At 38.1% G+C, this 24539-nt stretch overlaps 1 protein-coding gene across 1 annotated transcript in view; it reads right to left on the bottom strand.

Annotated features, from left to right (window-relative positions):
* Window positions 1–24539, bottom strand: part of ADGRV1 (adhesion G protein-coupled receptor V1) — a 520998-nt gene that overhangs the window by 81080 nt on the left and 415379 nt on the right. The window contains exon 87 of the mRNA XM_029215616.1: window positions 1605–1762. Coding sequence (XP_029071449.1) covers window positions 1605–1762 — 158 coding nt within the window. The remainder of the gene's footprint in view (window positions 1–1604; window positions 1763–24539) is intronic.

Below are 24539 nucleotides of genomic sequence, written 5' to 3'. Positions count from 1 at the left end.
TTAGGTTAGGCCCTTATGATGTTATCATTATTGAAAACATGCAAACATTGGCACTTTTACATAATATACAGAACAAAATAAATCTGGTTATTTGGGGAAAGAAACTTTTCCTTCAAAAGAGAATATGCATTTTAATAAAATGAATCTCAAGTTGAATAAAAGCATAGCTTCTAGATAAATTCTATATCCCGTGAAAAAGGTGGATTTCTACATTGAATATTGCTTTTTTAACGGAAGAATCTAAGATTAATCATAACCTTAAATAATATTTCTGCCCACATAATAACTGCATGCTAAATGAGAGAGAAGAGGGAAGAGTTGGCTAGATACAACTATCTACAAACTACCCCACAGACTAATATAAAAGAGTCCCTTCTTTTTACACAACAAGGAAAATCTTTTTGCATCTTCCCTGACACAGTTTAGGAACTACAGGCTTTTCTTATATTAGAATGAATCCTTTTATTAGCCTATAAATGACAATATATATTGAGTCTCTAATAATGTATTAGACATTATTGTATTATGTATTCTAGGGACTTCATATATGGTATCTTGCTTAAACTCTGAAAAGCACTTAAAAAGTGAAGAACTTCTCCATTCATTTGGCTTTAGATTTGTAAAAGCTTAGAAAAGACTAGCCTTCCTCTTGGCCCAAGCGGGATTTCCCCACCCCCAGCTCATCAGATTCTCCCTAATATCACTCAAACCATTTTAGAGTGACTTTTCTGTATGAAGGTGTTTGGTTATTGTTCCTTAAAAAAATTCCTAAGAGACGCTAATCTAACAACAGAAAAAGAAACACATCATAAAAACCTGTGTTAAGTATGATTCAAAGGGAAAAAATGAGCTGTAGTGAAAGCCAATTTGAGCTGGAAAGACTGTACTCTTAAGGAACCAGACATGTGTAGCCACTTATGAAGCTGTCTGGTCACATATGTTTTTAAACATTTGTCAGCACAGTCAGAACTCCACATGCAAAAGACAGCACTCCCAAGCATTATGGAGGTTTGTGAAGAAGTCTCAGAATCTGAAAGAAATGAACAGATTTCACAGGTTGAAAACAGGTTGTTACTGCTTGAGTTGAAGAACACTTGGGGAAGCAGCTCCCAAAGGCTGTGAGTCATTTACTTGAATATTAATATCTCAGGGACAAAACTGGCATCAGAATAAAACCTACAGAGCCCTGAAGAAAGAGAGATGTCAGGAAGTCCCAAGGAGCAGGAGAAATTGGAGAACTATAATTTAACTTATGGCTTCAGAGCTGAAAGCTAAGTCGAACCTCACTCCTTTTCTTTCTTTCTTTTTTCTTTTTTTTTTTTGCGGTACACGGGCCTCTCACTGCTGTGGCCTCTCCCGTTGCGGAGCACAGGCTCCGGACGCGCAGGCTCAGCGGCCATGGCTCACAGGCCCAGCCTCTCCGAGGCATGTGGGATCTTCCCGGACTGGGGCACAAACCTGTGTCCCCTGCATTGGCAGGCGGACTCTCAACCACTGCGCCACCAGGGAAGCCCTCACTCCTTTTCTTGATAAAGAATATTCAGTGACCTTTTCCCTCCATTAAAAGTCCCCATCTTAAAATACAAATACAGTTTCTTTCAAACCTGCAGCATTTGTTCTTCCTCTGAAGACATCATCATATGCTTTCCACTGTGGCTTCACCTGGTAGGCATGGATGAACACCACAAATACTACCACGAGGCACATTAACGGAACAAGAGCTGCACTGAACAGAGCTGCATAGATGTTTGGGATGAAACACCTGGAAGAGACAAGAGAAGAGATAACTCAGCTTCAACACAAACATTTCTAAATGCACCATGCATTACATCACCGCTTTATACTAGCTCTTTGTATCTAAATGTTGGCAAAAGCAACTTTCTGGCTTGCCAAATTGGAGCTCTGTTTGAGTAGAGGCTACATGACTAAATCTAACCCACTGCTTCACAAAGTAGATTCCATGGGACATGCATATCCTGAGGTGCTCAGAAAACTTCAAAAAAGGTTACGGCCAAACAAATTTCAGAAACGCATATTTGCTTTTCCAGCTCTGTCTTCTTCGTCTAATGAGACCACGGTTTCACTAGGGACCACATGAGGGAAGGTAATTGTTTTCTTTTATCTTTTTTAATTTTTTTATTGAAGTATAGTTGTTATACAATATTATGTAAGTTACAGGTGTACGATACAGTGATTCACAATTTTTAAAGATTATACTCCATTTATAGTTGTTATAAAATATTGGCTATATTCCCTGTGTTGTACAATATTCTCTTGTAGCTTACGTTATACCTAATAGTATAACCTCTTAGTTCCTACCTCTTTTATACCTAATAGTTCTACCCCTATGTTGCCTTTCCCCTTTCCCTCTCCCCACTGGTAACCACTAGTTTGAAGAAGGTATTGTTTAAAGGCAAATTTGAGGATTCCCAGGGCTCAACTCTGTAATTTCCACAATTTTGTTCTCTGCTTGGATGACAGTTTTGTCATTCCTAAGCTGTACATTTCCCTAGAGCCATTCATTCTCTTGAAAATGATGACAATTTTCCATTTAGAAGCTATACTGCATAACTGTATCCATTATTACTGGAGTTTATTTAGATCAATGAGGTTTAAGGTAAACTTAACATTATTTATATATTTTGGTAATACTGAAATTCCACGGAAAATGGTTTTAGAGATGTAATTGGAAGATTTTACTCACGGGTTATAAAAATCATCTTGTTCATATAAAATCTTTCACAAAACAATCTCAAAATGGAGGACTGTTAAATAGGTTCTCAGTATCTAAAACTGTGCTTCTGAGGTATTCTTATAGAGGACACACCTCCTACAACTTATAATGGCAATAATACAAGAAATCTTAATAGTAGAGAATGTCTCTCGTGAAATATTTTCCCCAACTTCTCCATTTTTTAATACATAATATCTGCAAACCTAGATTGCAATATAGCCAAAAATAATGGATGCTGATAACTCAAGGAAAAAAATATAACTTATTAAGAAGAAAACCTCAAAATCCAAACTATAGGTAATCAGGGGAAACACCCATTCTTGCAACTTGGGAAATCAGTCCCTTTGATTTTATGTTTAAAAAGAGATACGTTATTAAAGACTTTACTCAGATATTATTTCTAATTAATATGATCTGCTAAATGTATTCAAGTAAACAAGACACATTTCAAGAGATATTTCAACACACATTCTGCATCTGCAAAGAGATGTCAGAATGATGAATTTTCTGGCTTTTAGAATTTAATTTGGACAGCACAAAGCCTGAATCCTTTCCTGTACACTCATTTGTATGCCATAAGACCCACATCTTCCAGGTAAAAGGCATGTGATTAAATAAAACAGGCAAACATTAATGGCTTTGATCTTGAATATATTTCTGCACTAAAAATAGGGGTCATGTTGGCTACTTGTTTTTATGTACATTGGCTTTAAATGATTTCTTTTTTTTTTAAATTTAATTTTATTTTTTTTAACATCTTTATTGGGGTATAATTGCTTTACAATGGTGTTAGTTTCTGCTTTATAACAAAGTGAATCAGTTATACATATACATATGTTCCCATATCTCTTCCCTCTTGCGTCTCCCTCCCTCTCACCCTCCCTATCCCACCCCTCCAGGCGGTCACAAAGTACTGAGCTGATCTCCCTGTGCTATGCGGCTGCTTCCCACTAGCTATCTACCTTACGTTTGGTAGTGTATATATGTCCATGCCTCTCTCTCGCTTTGTCACAGCTCACCCTTCCCCCTCCCCATATCCTCAAGTCCGTTCTCTAGTAAGTTTGTGTCTTTATTCCTGTCTTACCCCTAGGTTCTTCATGACACTTTTTTTTCCTTAAATTCCATATATATGTGTTAGCATACGGCATTTGTCTTTCTCTTTCTGACTTACTTCACTCTGTATGACAGACTCTAGGTCTATCCACCTCATTACAAATAGCTCAATTTCGTTTCTTTTTATGGCTGAGTAATATTCCATTGTATATATGTGCCACATCTTCTTTATCCATTCATCCGATGATGGGCACTTAGGTTGTTTCCATCTCCAGGCTATTGTACATAGAGCTGCAATGAACATTTTGGTACATGACTCTTTTTGAATTATGGTTTTCTCAGGGTATATGACCAATAGTGGGATTGCTGGGGCATATGGTAGTTCTATTTATAGTTTTTTAAGGAACCTCCATACTGTTCTCCATAGTGGCTGTACCAATTCACATTCCCACCAGCAGTGCAGGAGTGTTCCCTTTTCTCCACACCCTCTCCAGCATTTATTGTTTCTAGATTTTTTGATGATGGCCATTCTGACTGGTGTGAGATGATATCTCACGGTAGTTTTGATTTGCATTTCTCTAATGATTAATGATGCTGAGCATCCTTTCACGTGTTTGTTGGCAGTCTGTATATCTTCTTTGGAGAAATGTCTGTTTAGGTCTTCTGCCCATTTTTGGATTGGGTTGTTTGTTTTTTTGTTATTGAGCTGATTTGTTTTCACCTGAATTATGGATTCACTGCCACAGGCTGGCTTAAAGCAGGTTAGACAAACACAGACACTGACAAAGGAAGTCACACGGGCTTCAGTGTTTTAATTTTTATCTTGAAAAATGTCATCACAAGTCAATTTCAGGCTGTAAAATGGGAATAATTACCGAATCTACTGTGAGCTGTTTTAGGATAATAAACATTTTGTACACAGTGTTATGGCGTATAGGTTTGGCTCTCCAACATCTATGCTTGCCGGTGGCTGGCCATGTTTGGTTCTCACCTCTATCTGAAGTGCTTTCCTGAAAACTTCCCTTTATTTTAGAGGAAAACATTTGAAAGGAGGACTTCAATGAATGCCGTGCGATCCTGGTCAAAAAATAAATTGGGCAAAGTGGACCTCTGGGAGGTTAGAAGTAACCAGGCATGTGTGCAGTGGCTTTGGGAAGAGGGGGAGAATCCCCAAAGTGTCACAGCTCTTCACAATCTCATTTGCAATTCTCCCTGTTTGTACAGTGACTTGGCCATGTTGGGCCATTCTTTCAGAGGAAGGGGCAGGAAAATTATCTAATCCTGAAGCAACCCTTTTCCCCTCTGTTTCTTCCGAGCCCTACAAATCGTGGCCTCTCATTAGCATCAGGCTGGTGAGAGTGCCCTAAGTTTGTCCTCCACCTGGTCAGCGTGGGGCCAGATCATGAATGAGGAGGGCTTGGGCCCCCAGCGTGCCTGCCCTGTCTGCAGCCCCTTCTGCCTTCCTCTCCTGCACAGGTACTACAGTCCGGCAGGGGCTTCCCTTGCCCACTCCTGTCCAGCTGTGACTCCATCCCAGTCTCCCTCCAACAAACTCTCTGCCTTGTGTACCACCTCTCTTAGGGATTAGGGGGTCAGACAACTCTCCTGCAACAAACACTAACAATTGCAAATGAGACAGGGCTGAAAGGGTAACCCACAAGTGCAGGCTGCAGTCAGGGCCCCTACTCGTGTGACCTGGGCCATGGAATGCAGGTGGAGCTGGCTATGTCATTCTACATTCTATCTTATATACTAACACTTCCTTGTTTTAAATTCTCACTGAACTTTTCCTTTAAAGCTAATACATATTCTAAGTTTCTGATCAATCTTTTCTGAATGGAATTTCTACTGATGTAGAATAAAACTTGCGACACACATTTAAAAGTTCCCAAGATAAATGAACTATACCCTACCCTCAAAGGAAAAAAAAAGTCTCACTAACCAGAATTTTCTTTAGTCCAACTGACTAAGATGTACAGTACATCCAGGTAGTCTGAAGATTAGATCACATGAAAGTGATGTGGGGAGTGAGGAAACTGAATATCATGTTCAAAACAGTTTTTGAAGTAAGGCTGGGAACAAATTCTTGGAAAAACAATGTAAGAAACAAGCAGGCTGAATACTATGCATACACAGGGCTGTGGAAGGAGCTGATTAACCTGCTGGCAACTACTGCTTCAAGGACAGCTGTGGCAGTTACCAGAAAATGAGACAAAGGCCGTGTGGATTTGCTGTCTTAAAAAGGGCGAGGAAAGTTCTTCCTTGTAATTACTAGCTCAACCAGCTTCAAAGCATTCTGGCGACCCTTCTCTCTTTTGGTGTCAAATATTATTCTTTTGGGTTCTTGTAATCACATGACGAACTTTTGCTGTTCCCTTTTAAAGTTTCACGGGTAAATTTCCTTTCTTATTATAACCCTCAGACAATCCTACTTTATTTCAAAATCTTGCCAGGACTTCATTCTTTTTCTCTATTTTAAGCCAGATGAAATAAGTAGATGTTGTTTCACTATCTTCAGTTTTTCCTCTTCAAGTCTACCCTGGAGCATTCACAACGCCTTATGTCACTTCCTCATTTATTTTATTTATTTATTTATTTAAAAAAATATATTTATTTATTTATTTTGGCTGCATTGGGCCTTCATTGCTGTGCGTGTGCTTTCTCTAGTTGTGGCAAGCAGGGGCTACTCTTCACTGCGGTGCGTGGGCTTCTCATGGCAGTGGCTTCTCTTGTAGTGAAGCATGGGCTCTAGGCACGCAGGCTTCAGTAGTTGTGGCACACAGGCTCAGTAGTTGTGGCTTGCGGGCTCTAGAGCGCAGGCTCAGTAGCTGTGGCGCACGGGCTTAGTTGCCCCATGGCATGTGGGATCTTCCTGGACCAGGGCTCAAACCCGTGTCCTGTGCATTGGCAGGCAGATTCTTAACCACTGTGCCACCAGGGAAGCCCCTCACTTTCTCATTTAGTAAGATTATTATTACCCCCTCACCCCACCGCTCCCAGGTAGTTCTTTATACTTATTGAAGTTTTCTACTTGTATTACCCAACTTGATTAAAAAAAATTACGTGGGTGGTATACGGTATTTCAATTTTTTTTATTCTTGTATGAAGTCAGCATAAGGAGGGGCTCAGAAGCAAAGAGTCCAGGAGAGACAAAAGCTTCACTTACAACTGCTAAAAATATTGGAAGAGATGCTGGGAACTCCCTGTACGTGAAACTGTAATTTGAGTCCATTTAAATTATATTTTAGAGAACAAGTTGACCCTGGCGCACTGGAGGACATGAAGCAATCCAGGCAGCAGACATGTGCGTTACATCTGGGTTACATAGGTAATGAAAAAGGAACTAGGTAATGAAAGAATAACAGATGTTTGTTTCTAAGGTCTTTATAAGTACTTCTCCTCAACAAGACAATGATAATAGTTATGACTCATAGGCTCATGTGCCAACCTCCCCCAGGAGGGGAGATTTCTTTAATGATGGCACCTATGTCACAGTTACATTTGCCGCTGCAACCAGCTTTTTCTTTTCCACATGGAAACTCATGGTGATATGGGAAAAAAAGAGATGGTCTGTCAGTTTTATTCCAGAAATTTTAAAATGTATGATGGATCAAGAATTGTCCACTTATTGCAAACTGAGTTCTACTTTGTGTAGAAAGTACAATACATCGATGTACTGGCCCTATTAGTTGAAGAATACAGATGTTATTCATTATGTAGATGCTTATAAATAATATCTAAGCCAATACTTATGAGTTCAATATTCCTTTCCTTGCCCGCTCAATTTACTTTCTTTCCAAAGATGATGTTATTATTTAACACACACTTTTAGTTCACCTGTGAATTTATGTATGTATGCATGTATTTCTGTGTATATGTGTGCATTTCCTGTCCCATTCAAAATGACTGGAGAGGTTTAGAGAGAGCCCTTTAAGCACATTCATTTTTTTCTCAGGAATAAATTTATGAAGACATTGGAGTGAAGAGAAAATAACTGTTTAACGAGCTGCAAGTTAGGAAAACAAATTCTTCTAGAAGTCCTTCTGTTGTACTGCACACAACTGAGTTCTAAACTTCATCTTCCTTTAAACTCTAAACAAGAACAATATTAAGACTAAATTGCAGATAAGCCCTACAAAGTGAAATCTCATATTAGGATAATGTATGGACTTAGAGAAGAAGAGGAAGAGCCAAGTATTTTCTTAAACTGAATTAGCTAGTAATGAAAACAACCTTAAATATTACTACTACTGTTTCTACTTCTTCTACCACTACTAACAGTATTAGCAGTGATCATTTACTGTGTGCCAGGCATGAAACTCAATCCCTACATGTATTATCACACATAAGTATCACAACAGTCCCCTTAGCCTCATTGTACATATGGAAAAATGACACAAAGTATATGAGGTCAAATGCTATAGCATAAATAGGTTCATTCTGCTACCCCTACAATTCTAAAATTATTTCACAATTCTAGCAAAGACATATTAGAGTTAGTAGGACAGTGTTTCCTTGAGGACTTGGACTGTATTTTTTTTTAGTATTTCTCCTAGTCCTTTGCATAATCAGACCCTTAAGAAATGTTTATTTCTTTCACTGATTTTTAGCAGTCTTTGAAACCACTCACTTTTTTAAGAAGTAGGCATAGAAAATCCTGTATTTCCTGTGTGCTTAGTTGAATCAAAATCCAAGCAACATCTGAATATCTACCACGTATCAGGTATGGTGCTGGCCATGGAAGGGCAGATGAAGATGCCTAAGGCACGGTCCTTCCCATCAAGAAGACCATAGTTACAATAAGTCAATCTAATCTTCTATTCAAAGCACTGTTAATTCATCAGCATCATCAACACTACCTGGGAGTTTGCTATACATGCAGAATCTCACACTCCATGACAGAGTTCCTGAAACTACATTTGAACAAGATCCCCACGTGTTTCATGTGCACATTGAAAAGCTGGAGGAGCACTCTTCTAGCGCACTCATGAGGCATAAAGTAGCTTAAACTAATTAACAAAATTAACTAATCTTTACATCTATTTGGCAGTGAAGCCAAGTGTAACCCCAAAAGGAGAATTAGGCCCAGAGATTTTGCAGCACATGGTGGTCACAGCAGCCTGAAGAACCAGAGAGGGAAAAGCAGCAGGAAGCAAAAGGGACAGAGAAGCAGAGATGTGTCACATTTAGAAGTCTGGCAATTAGCTCCTGTCGCATTTAGAAGCCTGTGATTCGCAACCTGAACATGCTCGTTACCGAAAAGGAGAGAGAGAAAGCGAATAAACTGAGAGAGGACACAAGCCATCTGCAGACCGGTGGAACAAAACAAGAAGGGGAGTGCTGGGCTGTGACAGGTGTGGATGGCAGGTAAAAAATCAGCTGCGACTAAACAACCCTTGAAGGAATAAGGATTCTGATAGTTGTGGGCACGATAGACATGTTCCATAACTGCTGACACTGCTCAGGGGTTCTGGAAGAGCCTGTGTTCCATACACCTCTATCCTCACATCCCACCCACAGCTCACCCAAATACAGGTGACTAGCTCTGAGATGGATACCTGAGCCAAAGACAGACATTCTTCTGGCTTGCCTCCGATTTATAACTTGGTGACTCTGCTCTAAACGTTGAGCTGAGCCAATGAGTTTTTTGGTCTTGAGAATTTCATATGGATAATTGCCAGTTAGCAGTGGGCACTAGAACCATTCTAAGTTCAGGGCAAACAGCCATCTTGGAGTAAACACACAACGAACATCGAGTATAAATGGATAGAAAAATGGCGGGGGGAGGCAAGGGTTGGGAGGGGCATTGAGATGTTCACCACAACAAGAAGTGAGGCTCTGTGGTCCCTAAGAGATGAAGAGTGTGGTCTGGTCTTCAGCATTTTAATTCCAGGTCCTTTGAGGTCCAACTACACCTCATTTCCTGCCGATATCACTGCCATGTCTACCAGTTTTAGAGCTCAAATCTACTCCATGGTTATCATTGCTATCGACTTCTATGCACTGACAAGTGATCAAAGAATAAGAATCAGTCTCACGTTTCAGTATTTACAATGTATCCACATGCTTATATTACTTGAAAAGATTGAGCTAAGAAAAATGTGGATATATCCAAGCAATACTGTTCCATCTACTTCAAAAGGAGCAGATATTTTGATTCACTGAATATTAAACTGCCTACAATTTTGAAGTAGTCAGATATACTACGTACACTAAAATGCAGCCTTGTATTGTTCATAATTAGCTCATTAAAAACTTAAAGTATTAACAGCGTAGAAAGAATTGATAAAAAACAGTCTGAAAATCATGATACCCCCGAATGACCTTTCCTTTTTGTTCTTTTTCCAAGAAACTCAAGTCTGAGCAGTCTGTCGCCTTAACAACTTGATGATACTGTTGAAATTGGTCCAGTGGACAGTGATTGTCAACTGCGCTCCAGGTAGGTTCCAGTGAATCAAGCCCCTTCAGAATTTAATCAGAATAAGGTCTGACTCGTTACTTTTTGCATGTACTAATGCTCTATGTCCTCATAAAACAAAATTGATAGGTACTGGAAAATGTCATTGTCCTAGAGCATTCAAAGGTGTCCTCCTTAACCTCTTGCTTACCAAGCCTCTGAATGGATGGCTAAAAAGTGTTTTTCTGACTAATCCTATCACCTTCTTGTATCTGAAAAGGTGATAGAGGTGACCATGGGAATACAAGATTAAAGTCCAAGAAATATTTATCTTTTTGCACCCCCATCTTCATTCACAATTGTACTTATGGACAACGATACTCAGAAAATACTCATTAACTGTAGTATCATAGACCAGCTCTAACAACCACCCAGTATGAACATATTAAGGGTGTTTAGATACCTTAAAACACATCTTTGATGTGCTAACCCACTACTCTGAAGACCAACATCCTTAAATATTTGTTCAATAAAAAATTCACATCAGATTGAACTGGACTCAGCAACAGAGTGCGGAAAGCAGGAAAGCAGGTTCAGGTGAGGTGATCCCTCATCACACAGGCAGGATGAAGTATCCATACTTTCTGATCTTAGATTGATGCTGGAGATACAATTTTTTATTTTTTGTGCTTTGAATCTCTGATTTCAATAAACTCAAAACATTTAGGGATAGTTTAGAAGAAGTTAAGGGTTATGTTTCATGAGAGCATAAATATTCTCTCCTTTTCCTGATTAAGACTCTGTAGACTTTGGAGTACTGCTCCCTCCACAAACAGTCTTAGAACACACTTGTAGTGTTTCATCTAGAGCCCATGGGAATTATGAGAAAGGTAGAACTGCATGTCTATGCATGTCTATGTCACTGTGGCCACTCTATTAATGATATAGGTGTTTCAAGTGGCAAAAAATCCTGAGAGCAATGGTACTCATTTTTCAAAAGGGCAAAATCACTTGGTAGAAGGATAATCTAACTTTTAATCGACTATATACTACTGAACAGTAGCCACATTACACTGTCCTGAAGATTAGGCCCACAGATTTCTCTGGCTTTATGTGAAAGTTGCAGATACTCCAAGAAAAAATGCCTAGAGCATTCCCTGTAGGAGTGAGTGCTCAGTCATACCCTCATCTTGTATCATTTATACTCACATTAACATTTATAACACATTGCAATAAGTAATGTTCCTAAATACTGACTTAAAATCACTAAGAAATTGTTCATTGAAGTTAGTCATACCCTGTTTAAAATACACTATACACTTCCTTGTGCTTTCTGTAAAATTTTAATCCTGGAAACAACAGTGTTAACTTTTAACTATTGAGAGAACAGGATAATGTTAAGTAGATGAGGTGATAACGTCAATTATTTCAAGGTCATTATGTCAAGTTGTAGAAAACATAGTTATGTCTCAACTCCAATACTCACTCTGTTGCTGAGTTCAATTCAATCTGATGTGCTGAATTTTTTATTGAACAAATATTTTAGGATGTTGGTCTTCAGAGTAATGGGTTAGCACATCAAAGATGTATTTTAAGATAGCTAAACACCCTTAATATGTTCATACTGGGTGGTTGTTACAGCTGGCCTATGATACTACAATTAATGGATATTTATTGAGTATTTTTATACCTCCTGCACTGTTACAGTTAGAGCTGGAAACTTAGCAAATGTGAAAGGCATAACTTCTTCCCTGAAGGGTCTTGGGGCAAGAGACGTACAATGTAACAATGAGAGAACATTATAAAATCCCATAATACACTGCCAACATGTGAGGGATATCTAATAAATGCTTAAATGGTTAAGAAATACAGGCCAAAATATCTGGGGGAAAGGAGATAGAGTTTATGGATTAATTTCAGAAAAGGAAAGTAAACTGGAAGCAAATGGAGGCCAAAATTCTGTCCACTCTATGGGGAATCCCCAGCTTTGATGGGAAATGACACATTTCACTTTCCTTGAAGTTCTGAAATCTTAAGGATTAGATCATACAGGTGTAGAAGCAATATGTGAAAGTCCGAAGTTGGAAAGTCTTACACTAGATACCAGATACATAGATATAAAATGATTTCCTTTTGTAAAGAATTTTCTCAAAAGAAAATGTTGTTGCTATTGACAATTTATGTGCGGGAAGAAGGACAGAGTAGGAAAAAGTCTCTTACTGGATCAGGATAATACTGCCTACAAAAAAAAGAGTGTACTGTTAAGAATGAAGGTTCTGGAAGCAGACTGTCTTGAGTCAATCCTAGGTATACCTTTTACTGACTCTGTGACCTGAGCCAGTATTGAGCTTCTCTATACCTCAGTTTCCTAAAAAATAAAATGGAGTGAACAACAGCATCTGCCTCATAAGAGCGGAGTGAGAACTGAATGTAAAGCTCTTGGATGGGAGCCTAGAACACTGTAGGTGCTCAATAAAGATATTTACGATGATTATATATATATCATCTATTACTAAGCCCCAAATCCTCTTATGTCTATACAAGACTTAACCTGTATTTGAATAAAAAGAAGATACCAAATAGTACAGAGGGAAGTGTGAACACCTAGCACCTTTTTTATCTGTTAGGGAAAAGTGCTGAATGGTACGAGTTTAATGATAGAAAAGTCTTTAAACTGGGGTAGTCAGGGAAGACTTCATGGAAGAGGCGGGATTTGATAATCAGCTTTTTCCCTCTGGAATTCCTTGCCAATCAGCAGATACTTCGTGTGATTTTGTCATGCAAATAAGATGATCTGCCTTTGTCCACAGAGGCTCTGCAAGAGGGGAAAGAGGAAAACTTCCCCTTTGCAGCTTTTCCACATAACTCATCTGTGTTTCTGCAAAACTAGTTGTTGAAACTTGGTTCCAACTTGAAAAGTCAAGGTAATTATGGGTCGGTCATTCAAAAAGAGGTAGGTAACCCTCAAGGAAGTCCAACATAACATTATTCCACTGCCACAAGCTGACAAACAGGCCTGGTCCAGAAGTGTCAGCAGCAGGAGACAGAGCTGGGTTCAGGGGCTTCTCTAGGCATTTCAACAGATGGTATCTTACCTGCTGTCCTCTAAGGAGACGGCAAACAGTTCTGGAGGGAAAAGGCCAATTAGCTGATGGTTTTCTAGAAGAGGGAGAGTTTCAAGCCACTGGGAAGCCCACATTCTGGATTGGGTGACTGCTGAAGGACGCCCAATGTTGACTATCAGAAAGCAAGGCATTGTGAACGTCCCATCAACCTGACCCGTCTACCAGAAAGATAACTGTACCTCCTCCTTTCACGAAGGCATTTTTTCTTCATGGAATCTTAAAACTAGAAGAAATAATAAAGGTCATTCCACCCTCCCTCTAGCTGTATGGGTGAAGAACCCAAGAACCAAGGACTTCTGAGGCCTGCCCAGAACCTGACTGTCTAAACTCCTAAGTCAGTGTTCCAAATGAGGGTCCAAAGCATAAGTCAGACTCAAGAAAAATAACCCCAATGTTTTCAGGGGCCATATTCTGCAAATAATCTAAAAATTCCTTTTTTAGGAAGTGTCCCCAGTGTTTTATTTTACCTTGCATATGAATTCCCAGGGGCTAGGGGACTACTAAATAAATCATAGAATGAAACAATAAACATGCACATTTCTGAATATAATACTCAATAGTAGTGACCCAAGCAGCTTAGACCTTACTTATCCCTCTCATGAAAGTTTTTAATGACACCACATATTAAGTTTTTGCAACATATAAATATTTATACAAAAGAATACATTTCATTTAGTTAGAGATATAGCAAAGATATGAAAAAAGGCCAGTGAATCCAAAGATATGAAGAAAGGGCAGTGAATGGCACTCTGTCATTCATAAGCTCCCCTCCCACTGAGGAACTTCCCACCCTCCAAAAAAAAATTGGCTTCAGTTGAATTAATACTTTATCCTAAGGAATTTATTTTTGACAACAGGATGTTCCTGTTATTTTCAAGTCCTGTAGTTTCAACAACAGGATTTCAGGGCAGTGAAATGAAATGGGAACAGCAGAGTAATATTAATTTCTGAGCATAATCATGAATGTATGAGAAAAACCCAAGTAGTCTAAAACCTGTCTTAAAAAAATTAAGCCTATCTCCTTCATGAATTTTCTGAATTTATTTTAATTAAAAAATATCATGATCTGACATGCAGTAAAGATTCTTTGTTTTGGCTAAAATTCTTAAATTTTCATTGTAGCCAAACTTCTTAAATGTAGAGCTGGGCCAGCTAAAGTCTTGAAAAACTTCCCTTTATGATGGTATACTAGTGTATTCTCTTCTTTATTTCTTATTCTCTCTTTCTTCAAATGAAAGTTCCATGTGCCACAAAATGGAAATAATTTAAAAAACATGCTGAAAATGCAAGAGTGTGATATACATGCTGTCTGGGAGGGTATCATGTACTTTTATGATAAAATCTTACCAAATGTCAAGACTGTTCTTGACCAAATGTCAAGGCCTATTACTCAGGTGTGTGGCGAGAGGAGTCAGGAGATATCATCTCCTCTAAATCAAACACTTGCTTGAAGATTCTGCTGCCTGTTATCACTAAAAACAGAGACTAATCTAACTGGCTTTGATTATGGGTGAAAATGCATCAAAACCCACTACTGTCTGGGACATTCTAAATGGAAGACAGGAAGAATATGATGATTTCACAAAACAGGGAGTGAGAAAGTGAAGTGCTTACAGATGTGGACTCTGAATCAGATGGGCCTGGCTTTGAACCTCGGCTGCTACTTAATAGCTGTGTGACTATGGGCAAGTGAAGTTACCTCTCTGAGCTTCAGTATCCTTGTTTATAAAATATGAATAAAATCTATTTTTTTCATAAATGTGCTGTGAGAATTAAATTAGATTAACTTGATTAAAGTGCTTAGCACAATGCCTAGCATGTGGTAAAGACTCCATAAAGGACAGCCGTTACCATTCACTTTAGCATGTGAATTGGTTAAATTACTTTGCTGAAACATTGTAATGTGAACTTGTGAATAGAAATTATATGTGGCATTTAACTATACTCAGATTGTTTCATGTATTTGGTTAATATCACTGACTTTTTTGTTATAGCAAGCTTATCCACAAAGTCATCATCACCTCTAACCCAAGGTCCAACACCATTTCTCAGAAGAGCAAGCATTTCCTTTAACACCCATAGCAGTGACTTGAATCAAAAAATTAAAAATAGTGCTACTATATAACCCAGAAAGAATTCCACTTCTGGGTATCTATCCCAAGAAAATGAAAACAGTAATTCAAAAAGATATATTCACCCCAAAGTTCACTGAAGCATTATTTACAATAGCTAAGATATGGAAGCAACCTAAGTATCCATCGACAGATGAATGGATAAAGAAGATGTGGTGTATACACACACACACACACACACACACACACTGGAATATTACTCAGCTATAAAGAAGAAATCTTGCCATTTATGACAACATGAGTGGACCCAGAGGGTATTATGTTAAAAGAAATAAGACAGAGAAAGACAAATACCATATGATTTCACTTATATAGGGAATCTAAAAAACAAAACAAATGAACAAACATAATAAAACAGAAACAGACTCATAGAAACAAAGAACAAGCTGGTAGATGCCAGGAAGGGGGAGTGGCTGGGTGAAGTAGGGGAAGGGGATTAAATGGGACAAACTTCGGTTATAAAATATCAATAAATAAGTCACAAGGATGCAATGTACAGCATAGGAAATATAGGCAATAGTATTGTAATAACTTTGTATGGTAGCAGATGGCTATTACAGTTATTGTGATCATTTTGTAATGTATAAAAATATTGAATTACTACGCAGTATTCCTGAAACTAATATATAGTGTGAGTCAATTATAAAAAAATTAAACAAAAAACAACAAAAAATGTTAAGGCTCTGGGTCAATATTTAGTCATTTGAAAGCTAAGACAGACATGAAATCTTTAAAAAATATATGTTTAAATCTTCAATTGGTACTGCTGAGGTAACCCAAAATTGTTTGCACTAAATCCTAGGTTTAAAACCACAGAAAGGTCAGGTGTGATGAAGTCTTCATGTTGGGATATAGATTGCCTAACTGCTTAGGGATGTGTTTCCCTATGGTTGCTGTTTTGAAGGGTAAAGGAACACATGCCATCACAGTGGTCTCCTTTGTTATGACTAAGCTGTTATTTTCACAGCTATGTTACTGTCCTTGGAAGACATTTTCTTTGGCAGCTGAGGCAACTTTGTAAATAAGCTGCCTATCATGTTATTTCAATACCTGGGTAATAGTAAATAGCATTTTCAGGGTGTTTTTTCCCCTACTTTCCTCCTCAGCAAAGACGTACTGGACCCTCTTTATGCTTCCTTATTATTCCTATAAAATACGAAAGTTTAACTAATGTTCTTAAAATTGTTTTAAGTAGTTTATAAAGACATATAATCTACATAATATAAAATAAAAATGAGAGAAACGAGGCAAATAAAAAATAAACTAAGACTGCATCAGGAGTGGGGTATCAAAGTACTATTTGCTAAAAATCAGCTATACATTCATTCCAGTGTGCTTTTTCCAGCAGATGTTTCAGAGACATGCACACACACACACACACACACACACACACACAGAGTAGTTCAAGAGAAGTACAACTCTTTCCAATATGAGAGCAACATGGTTACTGTGTCATACAATGGTCAATGTTCTTGCTACATGTTACAATGTTCATGTTACATGACTGCTATTCATTCATTCAACATACACCTACTAAGCAAAAACTATGTGCATTCTATTTGCCAAGTTATTCATCAGTGATGAATAATACATGCCTCTTGACCTGGAGAAGATCAGAGTCTACAGTGGAGAAGAGGCTCGTGCCAAATTTTACTGCAATGCGTTAAATGTGATAGCACAGCCACCTGGAGGGTGGCGGGAGCTCAAAGGAAGGCGTGAGTTATTGTGTGCAAGGGGAGTTGAATGGTGAAATCATATTTGCCAAGAAAGAAAAGAGATGAGAATCAAGAAGGACATTTGTTACTTAAGTCACCTGATAGGAAAATGATGTGGACAGTCTTGGGAGAGCCATACTCCCTTTCCCGGACAATGGCAAAGAAAAGGCAATGCTCAAAAACTTCTCAGCTTTGTTTCCTGTTGCTTCAGGAATCATCTGTGCTCTTAAAAAGGAAGCATGGTCTGAGATTTTCAGGAAGATAACATAATTATGATTAATCTTTGTTCCTCTGGGGCTATAAAACTTTCAAGGACAAGGATTTGTGTATAGACCCTGATTTTGGGCATACGCAGGGACCAAAATTAATAACTACATAGAATTAAAACAGAGGCTTGATTGGTCCAAAGATACAAGGACTGTGTATTTTACTAATTTTAGAAAAAAGGCCCAGAGTAAAAGAGAGACATGTCATTTCACAACCCCTCCAATACAGTTTGTGTGAAGGATAATTATGGAAGAAAGTTCAAGAGAACTGCCATATAAGAATTTCAAAAGAAGCCCAGACAATCCAGAAATCACAGAAGCCTCAGGAAGGAAGCAGTTACTGAACCAATGCTCTCTTCTTAGGACCCTTCAACCCAATGGACGTGACAAGATGTGATCCATAAGATCAAAGCTGAGTGGAGGGGGCTTGGGAAGTGGAGTAGAGGCATAATTCACCACCCCTTGAAAAATTCCACTTTTGTTAGCTGAAAAAGAATCCAAACTTAACAACTGAAGAATGTACTAATATTGGATAAAAAGTAGCAAACTGAAGAACACTGAAGAAGCAATATTTCTGGAGGGAGAAGAGGCCTTTGATACTACTTCCCCCCCTCCACTTTTTTTCCAGGTAAATTTGTCCTTGATTGCTAAATAAAAATTTTTCCTAAGCTATAACTGGAATCTGACATGGACATCTTTAACAAGTCACAAGATATTTAAAATGCTGGGTCTAAAAGCTAGACTCTCCTGATAGCCTAAAAGAAGTGTCACCATCAGCATGTAAAGCATCTATCTTGTAAAGAAATACGGCAGAGCTTCTCCTGTATGTCAATGCTTTCAACAAGAACAGAGTATAAAACACTACAGTCCATCTAATAAATGCAATTACTATGCAATTTTGAAAAGTTAGATTCTAAGATGCATCTTTTTGAGGAGAAAGGATCAAGAAAATAAAGAGGCTATCAGCCGATCACACACACTAATATCAGATGTCTAATGCTTTGTAACTCCCTTTCTTTAATCCTTGTAAAATCTCACTGCAGAGGTCCTGATGTTAATATTTGCATTTGCTTAGAGTTCTAAGTGGAGCACTGTCTCTGGCCTTCCTTGATATTAATTTAAAAAAAAAGAAAAGAAAAGCCAACAAATTTGTTCAGTAGTTTAAGTGTCATCTTTATCAAATGAACAGTGCCAAGACACCAGTCAAATAAAGATCATGAGTAGTTCTGTCTATGGTTTGGTAAAATGTTTAGGATATTATTTCGTCTTTTATAAGAGAGAAGCTTGTATAAGCCAAACATAAAGCAAATTGCTAATGAAAATCATAATGAGCTTCTCATCATTATAAAAAATTCATTCACTATAAAAATGAGGATGCTGAATATAATTTTCAGAAGTCAAATTTATTTAAAACATGCATTTAATCAGTATCAATATTTTAAGTGCTGACGTTCATACACTTAAAAGTCAGGTCTGGCATTTCTGGGTGCCATATCAGTCCTTTCAGGGTTTTTGGATTCCATCTCCTCCTGTATTAGGTACTTTTGCACACAACCTTTAGTTTAATCCTCATGACAAATCTGTAAGACTAGCAGTGTTTTCTCCACTTTTTTCATTTAGTGAGTACCTACTGAGCACCTATTAAATTCCAGAGACTGTTCAAGGCTCCAGGACTAGAGCAGTAAATAACCACAACAAAAAAGTCCTTGCCCTTCTGGAGCTTACTTTCTAGTGGATACTGCTTTTTCTTAATTCTTTGTAATCAACCTTGTCCTGAGCTAAGTTATTAGAAAGAAATTAAAAAGTAAAAACTTCCTCTTAGACCACAACTGGAATCTGACATGGATACCTGAGAGAAAGAAAATATGAAAACAACTCATTCAAATAAATAAATAGATACTACATCTGATGGTGATAATGCCATGACAGAAAATAAAATAGGATAAGGTCACTAGGAAGTTCTGGGAATTACTAATACTACATGAAAGAGTCAGAGAGATATATCTCAACTGAGATATGAGATTTTTCTATAAACAAATCAGTGAACTGAATGTCTCTTTCAAACAACAGGAAAAGATAGTAATATTCCAGTATTATTACCAACATGTTGTTGTCCTGAACAAATTAATGCTAAGTCTTGAAAAGGCAGAATATCACCCAATGAACACCTTACTCTACTGGAAAATAATCCTATCACTTTATTTCTAAAACATAAAGATCCTCATTGTCACCATATGTACCCAAATGGGTATGGTTAATTATTTTTCTAATTCTTTATCAGGAGGATCTGGAGGAGGACATCTGGAATTCTCCCTGACAGGCCAGCACATGACCCATGTCAGTAAAATAGTTGCACTGACTACCTGATAAGTCTACAGATTTATATGAGGCATTTCGAGACCTCATACACTGTATTGTTTTTCTCACTTACCGTCAGTTTATATCTTTTGCCTGAAGCATTCTCCCTTCAAAAATGATCAAAAGACACTGGTGATTCGAACCTTAAATTTGCCTGAGGGTGACACTTTTTTCTATCTTATTAGAATCCAATTCATTTGATTATAGTCATCCCATAAATCCCAGTATTTGCCTGAGCACAAGCTATCCAGTAAATACTTTGAATAATAGTATTTGTTACAAGTCTGCATTAATACATAGGGCAACGAGTGTCCATATGTGGCCATTTGATGTAGTATGCATGTATTTACCTAGTTATTTAATTTAGTTCATTTTGGAGTAATTGTGATTATTTTGTGCTTTAGAGAATTCTGATAGAAAGATCCATGTATCTATAGAAATGTACTCTAATGTAAATATCCTTTGAACACAAAGTCTTCATTTATTCTGTCATCAAATATTTGTTGAGCACCTACTATATATATATATATATATATATATATATATATATATATATATACACCAGACACCATTCTAGACTCAAGGGATATAACATTACACAAAAATCCTTACTGAGATTACATTCTTTTTGAAGAAACAAAGAGTTAGAAAGATGAGATAAATATAATATATAATACTGGGTGGTGATCAAAGCTATAATAAACTAAAGTAGCGAATAGAGATAGAGAGTGAAAAAGATGGTCAGGAAAGGCTTCCCTGAGGCGTTATAGTTGAAGTGAAAGAGCATGCCATAGGAGGCTTCCCTGGTGGTGCAGTGGTTAAGAATCCGCCTATCAATGCAGGGGACATGGGTTCGATCCCGGGTCTGGGAAGATCCCACATGCTGCGGAGCAAGGAAACCCATGCACCACTACTACTGAGCCTGCGCTCTAGAGCCCATGAGACACAACTACTGAAGCCCGTGCTCCTAGAGCCCATGTGCTGCAATAAAAGAAGCCACCACAAAGAGAAGTCCATGCACGGCAACGAAGAGTAGCTCCCGCTCGCTGCAACTAGAGAAAGCCCAATGCAGCCAAAAACAAATAATACATTAAAAAAAAAAGTTAAAAAAAAAAAGAGCATGCCATGGGAGTATCTGAACGAAGAACATTCCAGACAGAAGGAACATCAAGTGCAAAGGTTTTGAGACAGAAATAGCTGTAAAAATATGTAACGCGTAAGTGTTATTTACTAAATGCTAGGCACTCTTCTCAGTAGTAGAAGGGTAGAATGAGTGGAATAACATTTAATCCTTAAGAGGTAGTACTAGTATTATCATCTCCATTCTACAAATGGGGGAATCAAGGCACAGAGAGGTTAAATAACTTGTTCCAGGTTAACTCTAAGAGGAGGCAGAATCAGAGTCTGAACCCAAGCAGTTGGTCTACCTCCAGAGTCCCTTCTCTAACCACTGCACCACATTCCCTCTCTCAACAAGGGGGCTCTGGAGGTTGGGCACTGAGTGAAGTCTCCTTAAAAAGTTGTAGCAAGAACTTCCAGAGCTTCAAAGAGTATTGCTATCAAGATGTAAGATACTGGCTTTAATTTAAAAACTTAAGATTTATCAGCTTGAACCAACATAATACTTAATATAACTATATCTGGAATAGAAATTCCTCTAAAAGAATAATGAACACAGATGGAATTTTGTCCAGGCTAGGGACAACTCTACTGTATTAGAGTCAAAAACACTCCATAGGCTTACTTCTTTGATTACATCTGAAATAATGAAGCAGAGATGAAACTTCGGTGCTTCCTCTCAAAAGAGTTACATCTGGTTTTCCCAGATGGTGAACAGGAAATTGCAGATAAACATTGGACTGTGGATAAAACAACCATAGAAAGCTCAGCCTGTTGCTGAGCACACATTAATAAAAATGCTTGCGGGTTACTATTGGCTCAAACTATAGCTTGTTTGTTCTCTTGGGAAGGAAAAAAAAAAAGCCAGAAATCAAGTTTTAAGGATCTCAATAAAGAGTTGGAACGAAACAGTGAATGCTTTCAGCACTAGGAATCCCATGTAAAAAAAAAAAAAAATCAGGCTGCCTTCTAAGGTGCCTCCCATTTATGGATGTACAAGCAAAAGTTTATTAAAGCCCTGACATACGTAACTTTAGCAATGCATAAAGGAAACAGGAAAGAGATTGTTTGCTAATGTGTAGGGTATTATTTTTTAAAGTCTGCTGTATTTTCTAATGCTGACATTTTATTCAGATTAAATTATCCTGATTTAATAGATAGCTCTCTGCAGTATGATTGGCTAAAAACCAAAATGCATCATGCCGAAGCAGCGTAACATTTGCTTTAATGTCCAAGGTGGTAGACGTGTCTTGTGAAGCCCAAATGGACAGCTCTGGCCCAGCTGTGAATGAAATAAAACAGTTTTCTTTGTGGCTGTAAGAAAGGTGTTATTTTTCAATATACCAGCTGTACTGTGATGTTTAATATAACCCATTGTCACTTAGGTGGCTCCCAACAGCATGATTACTGAATTACTTTATTATTCAAAATAAAAGCTATTGTCTGTAGCAAAGCACAATCTTTTCATAATGCATTAACTACCGAACTGATTTCAGAAAAGCTTAGGCAGAGCTTGGGGAGGTCTTTGAACTGAATGAGCATGTCTTCCTGGGCCAGTGGCGTAATCAGATTGAAGGTAAATCGGTCAAATTGACTAAGAACCTCAAGTTTAAATGCAGTTAAATAACTTCCTCATTTCTTTGTTTTTGGTTTTTTGCGGTACGCGGGCCCCTCACTGCTGTGGCCTCTCCTGCTGCGGAGCACAGGCTCCGGACGTGCAGGCTCAGCGGCCATGGCCCACGGGGCCCACCTCCCAGACCGGGGCATGAACCCATGCCCCCTGCATCGGCAGGCGGACTCCCAACCACTGTGCCACCAGGGAAGCCCAACTTCCTTATTTCTTTATCCTTAAAACCACCTTCTAACGGAGACCTAATTTTAAATACACAATTCTCAGGACTTCCTTGGTGGTCCAGTGGTTGAGACTCTGTGCTTCTACTGCAAGAGGCGTGGGTTCAATCCCTGGTCCGGGAACTAAGATCCCACATGCTGCTTGGTGTGCACCCCCCCCCCACCAAAAAAAAAGAAAAAAAAAGAACCACAATTCTCAAATCTAAGATGTTCCTAAGAGAAAGGAAAACATACTAAGCCTGTATTTATCTGCACGTGCGGAATTTGTTTTCAGAGCATTGCAAAAAAGAAAATTACAAATCAATCTCATGATGGTATTAAGGTAGGGATTATATTAACCAATTGGAATGAATCTTTCAATTAAGAAAGAGCCTGTGAAAACTTTCCTCTGACTTCAGGAAATTTTCATATTTTAAGCAGGTTCTAGTCCAGGTTCTGCCGTAAAGAGGTTATTTCACATTGGGCAATCATTTAACATAGTTAGGCCTTAATCTCATTATCATTTAAATAATGAGATGATTATAGGAGAGGTTAGGTAGCAGATGGGCCTTCAGTTTCTTTTTGTAACCCAAATTCTATCATTCAATTCCATTTTAACCTGGATTCAATATTAAATCTATTTATAAAGGTGCTATGAACATGTGCTTTTTATTTAGTATAATTTATGATATTAATAAGTGCCATCTTTCATAATTATTGTTAAAATGAACTCTTAGCTGATGACAATAACAGAGGGAGACTATGGACCAGAGGATCCAAAATTGCAAATAATTAGAAATTATATCGTTTCACATTGCCATTAATCTTTCACTTGGATTAACAGCATATCGTGCTTCTATTCACTGAAAACACAGCAGCTAGAAAACTGGCAGTCTAGGCATCTGTTGTGCATGATGACAACACCAGCACAAATATAATATTTATTTGGTAGATCCACAAAACAGATTCCATACACAGATAATTAAGAATTAAGTATATTATACAAATTAGCATCGACACACATTTACTCAGCAAATATTTTAGGGTCTATTATGCTCCAGCCCCTGAGATGCAAATTTGCAAAACACATGATTCCTGCCCTCATGAAGCCTATATTCATCTAACTCTTCACTCTGACTCTGAACAGCACAGGGTCCTCACCAGTCAAACATATAAGAAGGAACGGCTATTTTAAAAGATTTCAGAAAGGCTTCTGATTCATTCCAATGCTTTATTAACTCTTAGCTAAAAATTTTTCTATCTCAAATCCAAATGTTTCATGCTTCTTTTTTTTTTTTTTTTTTTTTTTTAAAGAAGATGCTGGGGGTAGGAGTTTATTAATTAATTAATTTATTTTTGCTGTGTTGGGTCTTCGTTTCTGCGTGAGGGCTTTCTCCAGTTGTGGCAAGCGGGGGCCACTCTTCATCGTGGTGCGCGGGTCTCTCACTGTCGTGGCCTCTCTTGTTGCGGAGCACAGGCTCCAGACACGCAGGCTCAGTAGTTGTGGCTCACGGGCCTAGTTGCTCCGCGGCATGTGGGATCCTCCCAGACCAGGGCTCGAATCCGTGTCCCATGCATTAGCAGGCAGACTCTCAACCACTGTGCCACCAGGGACGCCCCATGCTTCTTCTCAAACTTCTTGTATTTTTTTTTTTTGTACCTTGAGTACAGATGCATTATTTTCTGAATTAAAACTATATATATATAAAAGTATTCAATTTCTCTTTTACTGCTGCAATACTTTTACATATTTATTTATCTCAAAAGGCTTTGTTTTGCATAGACAAAGCACTACATTCATATTATTGAT

This window comes from Monodon monoceros, unplaced genomic scaffold (genome assembly GCF_005190385.1).
Source record: "Monodon monoceros isolate NGI ecotype Baffin Bay Population unplaced genomic scaffold, NGI_Narwhal_1 Super_Scaffold_12, whole genome shotgun sequence".
Classification (NCBI taxonomy): domain Eukaryota; kingdom Metazoa; phylum Chordata; class Mammalia; order Artiodactyla; family Monodontidae; genus Monodon; species Monodon monoceros.
This window is presented reverse-complemented; position numbering and strand designations above follow the sequence as displayed.